An 8,151-nucleotide genomic window follows, 5' to 3' on the forward strand; every position below is an offset into this window, starting at 1 on the left:
GAATGTGATGACATGAGTGATGGCTCCTGGTGTCCGGTCCATAATCAGAAATAATAATAACAATGAAAGTTATCCTAATGATAGCATCCTGGTTAGCTAAACACAGGTTGACAATCACATTATTATTTCTTGTATTATCAGTATTTTTTGTGTTTTCTGTGTAGATTTAACTGAATAAAAAAACATTCTGCAACAACAACAGAATATGTTCAAAAAGGTTAATAGGTTTAGCCTCAGTCAGAAGTCCCTGAACATTTTACACACGGGTGTCAAAATAAAGTCTCCTCTTTGTGCGATCTAACTTGGCGTCACTTTTCCGCCTGCTCGTTCAATAGTTTCTTCAAGTTTCACAGATTGGTGTGATTATGCAACTTGAGACAGACACGAGGCTTTAGAGGGATGCAGAGGTCTTATGTGTGTTACCCCTTCCTTCACACAGACATTCTAACGTTTAACAAAGGCATAACTCTTGACCTTTTAGCATTCAGTTGCTTAAACAGGCTGTAACCAGCACCACACGACAGTCTGTAGACTCGTGAACATATTGTACTTAATAATCTGAACTGCAGTCTTACTCTCACTTTTAGTGACATGTGGTCTAATCTGTTTACTGCATTTGTTAGATTGGTATTGAGGATGCACATTGTGTTTTTGTTTTTTTTTTGCCTCTGAAAAGGATTTCAAACTGATTACTTGAATGAATTTTAATATTTACAGTGTAGGGACATATATTATTGTAACTACGGAAAAGTTCTGAGAATTTTGCATTTAACGAACAGAAAACAACTACAACATACCAGCTACAATGTAGTGAAAAGGCTGGAAAAGCTCAAATATTGACCATCTTTTAAATCTTTGCAGGGCTATTTCGGATGAGTAGACCCTCAGCTTATAAAAACCTAAGCACTGTCTTTGAACAGGAAGTCATTTAAAAAATATCCTCATTTGTAGACCAGTGCTTATGTCATGAGACCCTGCATCCTGATTTGAGGACGCTGAGTTTAGTAGGTTGTGGAACACGAGTGGTCCTGAGGATTTCACAACTGGTTGTGTTGGCTGGCGAAACTTAAGTACATAGTGATCATGGATCATGGCCACCCTTAAACAACTCTTGGCACCGCCCCTGTATCTTATAAAACACGTACTACTTTCTAATGAACAGGGAGTGAGTAAATTAAAAAAAGTGCAGCACGCATCTCTGAATATGGAAAATAACATAGATAAGAATTTTTTAAAGATATCTAATGATTTTCCACTCTCCAGACTGTAATAACTTACAACTGAATATGCACCCACCTGTTATTTCACCATCACCCTGCAGTGCGGGTCTGTTTAAGGTGGGAGAATATCAGAAGCAAACGAGGCCATCAGGGCAGGAGTAATAAGTCTTAAAGTAGTGATTCTGTGGACAGCAGTAGAAAAAAACACAACCAGCAAGAATTACAGAGGGTGTGGAAGGCAAAGCACGGCTTTGAAGTGAGCACTACCTCCTCTCAGTCCACTGGCAGGTCGTTGGTTCAGCCTCTTCCTCTGATCAAAGTAATAGAAAATGAGGTTGAGGTGACTAGAAGCAGCCAGGAAGGAAAGAAAAGCTTGTTTTTACTCTCAGAGAGTGGGGGAGAGCCATGGACTCAGTGAGGACAGGTGTGTTTGTGTTCTGTGCGCTTCTCGCGCCTGTTTCCTGTTCAGGTAAGTGAAACAAATTATTTTTAGATTTTACTGAGCTTCGGTGGGGAAAAAAAGTCTGACTACTTCAACATATGTGACTTAGGAGATTCATGTTATTTGGTTGGTGTTGGAAAGGCGTCATGTTCAGGCACCTCTGCTGAATCAACTGAGAAAACTCAACCCCACACTTGAATTAACATCACATTTGTCTTCTAAAAGTAGCTGCACTCAAATGTTCTATGTCTCGTTTAAAGGTTCAGTTTGACTTTTTGTACTCTGATTATTAAAACAAATATGTAACGCAACAAATTAATTTTGCAGATTAAATTAATCATGTCAAAGTTGAGTATTTTCCACACATCTGCATTGACTTGAGCACAAAATCTTTGACCTCTGCTTTTGGAGAAATATTCATGTGTAAGACAGTTGATTTGTCATCACCTCTCTGACGTCTGCGTGAGAGTCACAGGCATAATTAGAGAAATTTTCCCTACACCGCATTATCATGCATGGAAAAAGTGAGATTTTGTTTTCACATGAGAAAGCATTTCCAATTTCCTTTGAGTTTTCTTCAGCTGGTTGTCTTTCCTTTGAACCCAGGAAACAAAAAGTAACTGTAATCTTGGCAGGCTTTCTGCTCCCTGACAACCAAAAATGACATTTTTTTGTGATTTTGGCAGGTTGGTTATTTTGAGCTTTTTCAGCTGTCGACCTGGGTAGAAAAGCCTCTAACGATGTGACCTCCATTAAGCACAAGATAATGTACCCTCGGTTTAGTTTGACATGACAAGCTTGAGTTCTCATGATCAGTAGATGTTTGCTCAGTTGATTTCTCCCAGCGATAAAGCCTTTTAAAAAAAAACTCTTTCAAGTCTTCTCATGTGTTTCAGTCAGATTCAATATGATGAAGAGCCTAAAAAGCCTGCATAAATAAGTGATCTGCCGCCAGACACTTTGCTGAGAGTGGAAACATTAAAGGTGAAATTTTGTTGCTCATTTGCAACTTCTAATGAAACTCCTACAGCAGGAAAACACAGTCCTGTACATGCAACATGTGTAATAGTAAAGTTGCTTTGTTTCTTCTTCAAATATAGCGTTAAAGCAAGTTGAGTCAACAACTGTCATTAGATACTGATCAGAGAAAGAGTAAGTAAATGAAGTAAATAACATTGTAACCCATTAACCTGGAACCCTTTGTGTTTTTAATAAAATTTGCTTTAAATGATTTTAATCACTTGATGACTTATCACTCCATTTTTTAATTTAAATTAAGCTTATTTTCTTTTATCATTCACATGCATTTTCTTCCCCTTTAATCATTTAACTTTTTGCCTCTAACCGTCTTCCCAATTTATCGCTCGGCTACGACTGACTCTGTGTTACCCAACTTTCCGACGGCCTACCAACTGTCGTTTTAAATACACGATACGTAGCCAAATGCAGCGGAAAACAAAACTCAGTTTCTTTCTAGTTTAAAAAACCCATAGATATCGGGATCCTTTTTGGGGGAAATGTGTGTGAAATGAACAGTGTAAGCCACATAGATATTCTATGAATGTTGCAACAAGCTGTCAAACTGTGTCGGGGGGAAAAAAAACTGCAGTTTTCCACCCCTGAAGAGACTTTAGAAAGAAACATACAAAGTAGTGATATAATGAGCCATGTGTCATCATTTGCCCAGCATCAAATTTATAAATCATTCCAGTTAAGGTGTCAGGAAAGTGGCCTAAAGTTTGAAAGTGACAAGATAATATATATACAGATATAACTTCAAATGAAAATCTAAAAAAATAATGAGAATGCGTACAGGCCCTGTGATGGACTGGCAGCTTGTCCAGGGTGCACACTGCCTTTTTATTCAATGCTCCAACCTGCCACCACCCTGAATAGGAAAAAGCTGATATGAGAAATTAATTATTAAATTAAATGCTTACAAACTGTTCGTAACGATAGTAAAAACGAACATGTTTTGAGAAAAATGAATTTTCAGCAGGTTTGATAGACGGGTTTAACATTTTATATTGAGCGGTGCTCAGGTATTCAACATGGTTTTGCTCATTTTTTAAAATTTTTTTTGACTGAACAAGTGAGCTTCTTTACTGGTACTCGAGGCCCGTCGTCGTTCACAACACAAGTGGCTCTCACAATTTACAGCAGAGTATCAGAGCTGATGAGTTTATGAAAAAAAAAAAAAAAGATGTGGCGACCTCTCACAGAAAATAACTCAAATTCCGTAAAAATAGTGAATCAACAAACTACTTTTTCACTCTTTGGACATATTTAACACAAATGGACACCCTGATTTTGCAGTGGTATCTTAAAAAAAGGTTCACACCTGTTGAAAGTGGCTTGTTGGCTTTTCGCTCTCAGAGCACCTGCAAAGTGGTCACTGAGTGAAAAAAAGATGAGCTGTAAATGTGACGACCAAATGTGGACCATAAAATGACTTTCAGATGAAACCACACAAAATCATGATGACATAAGTGCTAATCTAAGCTAACCAGCTGCATGAGAGGGGCTTCAGACCTATTATCCAACTCCCTGCATGAAAGTGTAGAGGTTAAGCCTGATTTATCACATGTTGCGAGTAGTATATTATTGCTAATATCTATCTATCTATATATATATATATATATATATATATGTAACTGTTTACTTGTGTGCAGAGGATCAGAATAAAACAAAAGTGTGCTCAAATGTGCTCCAGTTCTGTATGGCAAGTCTTTGTTGACAGCAGTCAGTTGCACAGTTGTCCTCTTTAGATGTTTAAAAATAATCTAGGACCAGAAGCAACGTTGCATCCTATATCGACTTGAGATGATCGAGACGTGATTGGAACGTTAAAGTCAAAGTGCATCACCACAGTTGGGCTTCGTTCTCACAACATCGCTTCTGTTCCAACCACACACAGAGATAAACGAGCTTCAGCAAAACCTCACGGCAGCCAATCGCACCGACAGGAAGACAAAGGCTCTGCGCTGCAGATATGTACTTTCTTATTTCCTGTTCAGGGGGTCTCACTCGGTTTTCTTGTGCGCCTCTCGCCACAGTGCTTTTTTTCCACCAAGATTCATACGCGATTATGTCACGAATATTTAAAAGTCCTCTCTTTGTTTTCAAATTCTATGTTACAACGTGCTGTTGATGTATAGCATTTACACTTTGTGGCAGTTTGGTTTCACACAAATGCAGCAAAAATAATAAATCTCTGTTATTGCCTTAGAAATGAATTCATCTTTCATATGTGCTTCTTGTTATTCAGGGTCGGGGGGGGGTTAGAGAGGCAGGGTGCACCCTGGACTGTCTTAGACATAAAATTCATCATTTCTGCATCAGCAAGTGAATGAGAATTGTCTTATTTTAGCATTGTAAACGTACCATTTGGTAATTCTGAGAAGTACGAGTGTGACTGATGGGTGTGTGCTACGGACACAGTAGCAGGCCTGTTTCTACACGAAAAAGGACCTCAGAGGCAGGTCGGCAGTTCAGCAGTGCAGCGCATGAGCACTCGGTTTTGGTTAACTGATTTTAATGAACAACCATATGAGAGTTGAACTGAAACAGAAACAGCGCCATGTGGGGGAGTTAAAATGTTCCATTTTAGCTTGGCAACGAAACACAAGGAGGTCATCCAGCAACCTGGAGGCCTCTGATTCCATCGAACTGATGCGTTCCCTTCCGAAATGAGAAGGTAATCAGCCCCGAACTCCAGAAACACGGGAGAAGTCGAGTCAGACGTGGGGTTTATCGAGGACTTGCAGCCAAAAGGTCGCTCAGCTAATGTGGAAACAAGTCAAGCAGTTCACTTATACCAGTAAACACAAGAAACTGAGTGTGCGATATTAGTCCAAACTTAAGATAAGTGGAGCAAAAAAAGGAAGAAAGCTCACCACAATGACTTTCTGTGCACAACAGTGAAGCGTGGTGGAGGGAGCAGTAACGTCGCCCTAATTTAAACTTGAAATTTGGTCAGCATTCAGCAGTCTCCTCTGGGCCGCGCTGTGCAGGCAGATTCTAATCAGGCTCTGCCATCAGCGAGGCTTTTTTCTGTCAGGATACATTTTGTGCCACTGAAATGGAAATTCCCTGCAGGAGAATAAAACATTCACCTTATTCTTTGATCCATTCTGAACCTGCAAGCTCGCTGGTACCTAAAATGGCAATGACACGTAAAATAACAGCAATAAATCCACTTGTGACAGAGTAAGGTCAGTACTTGCAGCTCTCTCTTCTCTCTCTTCTCTTGGGGCAGATGTTTTCTTCACTGATCCAGTCATCTGTTACTTCCTGGATGGGTTTCTGATGGTTTATTGCATCGCTGCCACAGCATTATTCTTCAGAGAGAAGGTGAGTTATGGCAAAAGAAGAACCGAATTCAGGTTTGCGGGACTAGAAAAGAATTGCCCGATAGCCTTTTTTAATTTAGATTTGGAAAGGCATTATTGAAAACAATTGAATTTATTTAACAGGTTATTTGAAAGTACTCATTTCACAATGATATATAACAGTTATGATTGTGGAATTAGGGCCTGCATCATTTGACATTTAACAGACTAGATCATAATTTGTTTATCCAACGACTGATGGATCCAGCAGGCCTGAAAAAAAAACCAACATAAAAGCAACAATTACTCAATAAAGGTTTTCTTCTTTCGGTCTCTTTGCGGTCTAGTTTTCCAAGGTCCCACCTGTTGAAAACGTCGTAAGTGCAAAAAGTTCAAATCCTCCCTTCAGTGTCGTTACGTTGTCCGAGTTAAGAACATACGTCTGTGTTTGTGAGAACATGCCCACATTCATTCTTCACTGTCTTCAATTAGCAGGAGGACAATGGGGGTATTTACCAGGTACGGACGTCTGTCTAACCTCTTAATCGTGGAAGTCAGCCTCTCTGTTGTGATGCGTTTATGGATTTCTTTTTCCTTTTCTTTCTCAGGAACTTGAGAGCCCAGCGGATGTTGAGTACCAGGTACTCAACATCCAACCACCCAGAGGAAGGGTGGGTCGCCCTCTGTTTGTTGTCTTTTTTCACGGTCGTGTTTCCTGTCACCCATTTCACCTCCTTAACTGCCTTTTTTTCTCTCTTTTTTTTTTTGCATTTCTTGAAAAAATCTGGAAAGAAAAAGATGGCCAAGGTAAGGCCATTTTCTTCCTCGCAATCATTCAGTTCAGCGTCAACAAACACGTTTTAAAACCTTTAGAAAAACAGATTTTTAAGAGGGTTCTGGCGACCTGTGCAGGGTGTACCGCACCTCTCGTCCAATGACACCCGGGACAGGCTCATTTCATATTCAACACTGAGGTTAGAAGAATTGGGGTTATAAAATGCGTTCCGTTTTCATTTGAGTTACTTAAAAAAAACTTTAAATGGCAGCTTTTGCTTTGACACTATGGAGCATCGCAGGTAAACAAGACCGACGAGGAAAATAAATTACATCCACAGTCTACAATTTTAAATTGGACCCATTTTTCCACCAGGATTTGTTGGATTTTGCTGGTCAAGTCATTGAGTTGATTTATTTTCTGTGGAAACGTTTCAACGTTCTTTGCTCTGTGGCGGATTATCATCCTGAAAAACCCTCTTTTTAACTGATGGAATCTAGAAAAATGCACTTCACCGTGGGTGCAGTCGTTGATTAAGCCTTCTATAGTTTACTCAGGTTTTCAGAAAAATGTGACTTTTCTTTTAAGGGGCCACTCTTTCCTGTAATCAGAGAGAGTCACAGATTCTGTCGGTGTGGAGCTTTAACTTTGTCTTTCCTCTCTTCAGCGGAACCAAACCCAGCAGGGGGACCAGGAACAGGACCCCTACGAATCTTTGAGTCCCAGAGCCCCTGCTCCACCAGCTCGGCCTCCCAACTGAACACAAGCTGAGATGACCAGGCTGATCAAGCGATCGGTGTGACATGAGTTGGTCTTTTATTAAGCAGATATGGTCTGGCTTCCCATTTGAAATGTGAGGATTTGATGCTTTTCTCACTCTCATGTGACTATAAAAAAAAAAAAAAGAAATTTGGGGCGATTCTACAGCTTGTCAAAAAACAAGCCAATAAGGGTTTTCAATATATGGTTTGGGCTGTTTTTCTCCACCCTGTTCTAGCATCTCACAGACGATCGTTTTAATATAAACATACATAGAGAGAAATGTATTTAGATAACCACACAAGTCTTAAGACTCTCCAATCAAATCTATAACAACTGCTAAGATTAAATGACGTTTGCTATCCCTGTCGTAGAAATTAAAAGAAAAAGGGTAAAGCAAACGGTGATGGACTGCTGTACTCTGTTCAACAATCTGTGGTTCTACAGAACAAGTGTCACATGACCGAACCCCAACCAAAGACAAAGCGCCTGTCAAAACACTTGGAAAATGGTTTAATGACGTTTACAACAAAAGAGAACTGTACATTTACAGTAAAGTTTATCTTTGTATGTGTATAAAAACAAAACAAACGAAAATACAGCAGACAAACGCATCAAAATCTA

At 39.6% G+C, this 8,151-nt stretch overlaps 1 protein-coding gene and 1 long non-coding RNA gene across 2 annotated transcripts; both read left to right on the plus strand.

Annotated features, from left to right (window-relative positions):
- Positions 1–1,474: 1,474 nt before the first annotated feature.
- On the plus strand, positions 1,475–6,679 carry cd247l (CD247 antigen like; the record flags this gene model as incomplete). Its single annotated transcript, XM_072396788.1, has 5 exons — positions 1,475–1,689; positions 5,921–6,015; positions 6,341–6,370; positions 6,486–6,512; positions 6,602–6,679. Coding segments are annotated over exons 1-5 (294 nt in total), but the record flags the coding sequence as incomplete, so codon positions are not given.
- A 90-nt stretch (positions 6,680–6,769) lies between these two features.
- LOC140319163 (uncharacterized) lies at positions 6,770–8,151 on the plus strand. The gene is made up of 2 exons (XR_011917943.1): positions 6,770–6,800; positions 7,436–8,151. It is a non-coding gene; the product is annotated as an uncharacterized lncRNA (long non-coding RNA).

The sequence above is a fragment of the Leuresthes tenuis genome, unplaced genomic scaffold (genome assembly GCF_036924035.1).
Source record: "Leuresthes tenuis unplaced genomic scaffold, fLeuTen1.0.hap1 SCAF_12, whole genome shotgun sequence".
Lineage (NCBI taxonomy): Eukaryota > Metazoa > Chordata > Actinopteri > Atheriniformes > Atherinopsidae > Leuresthes > Leuresthes tenuis.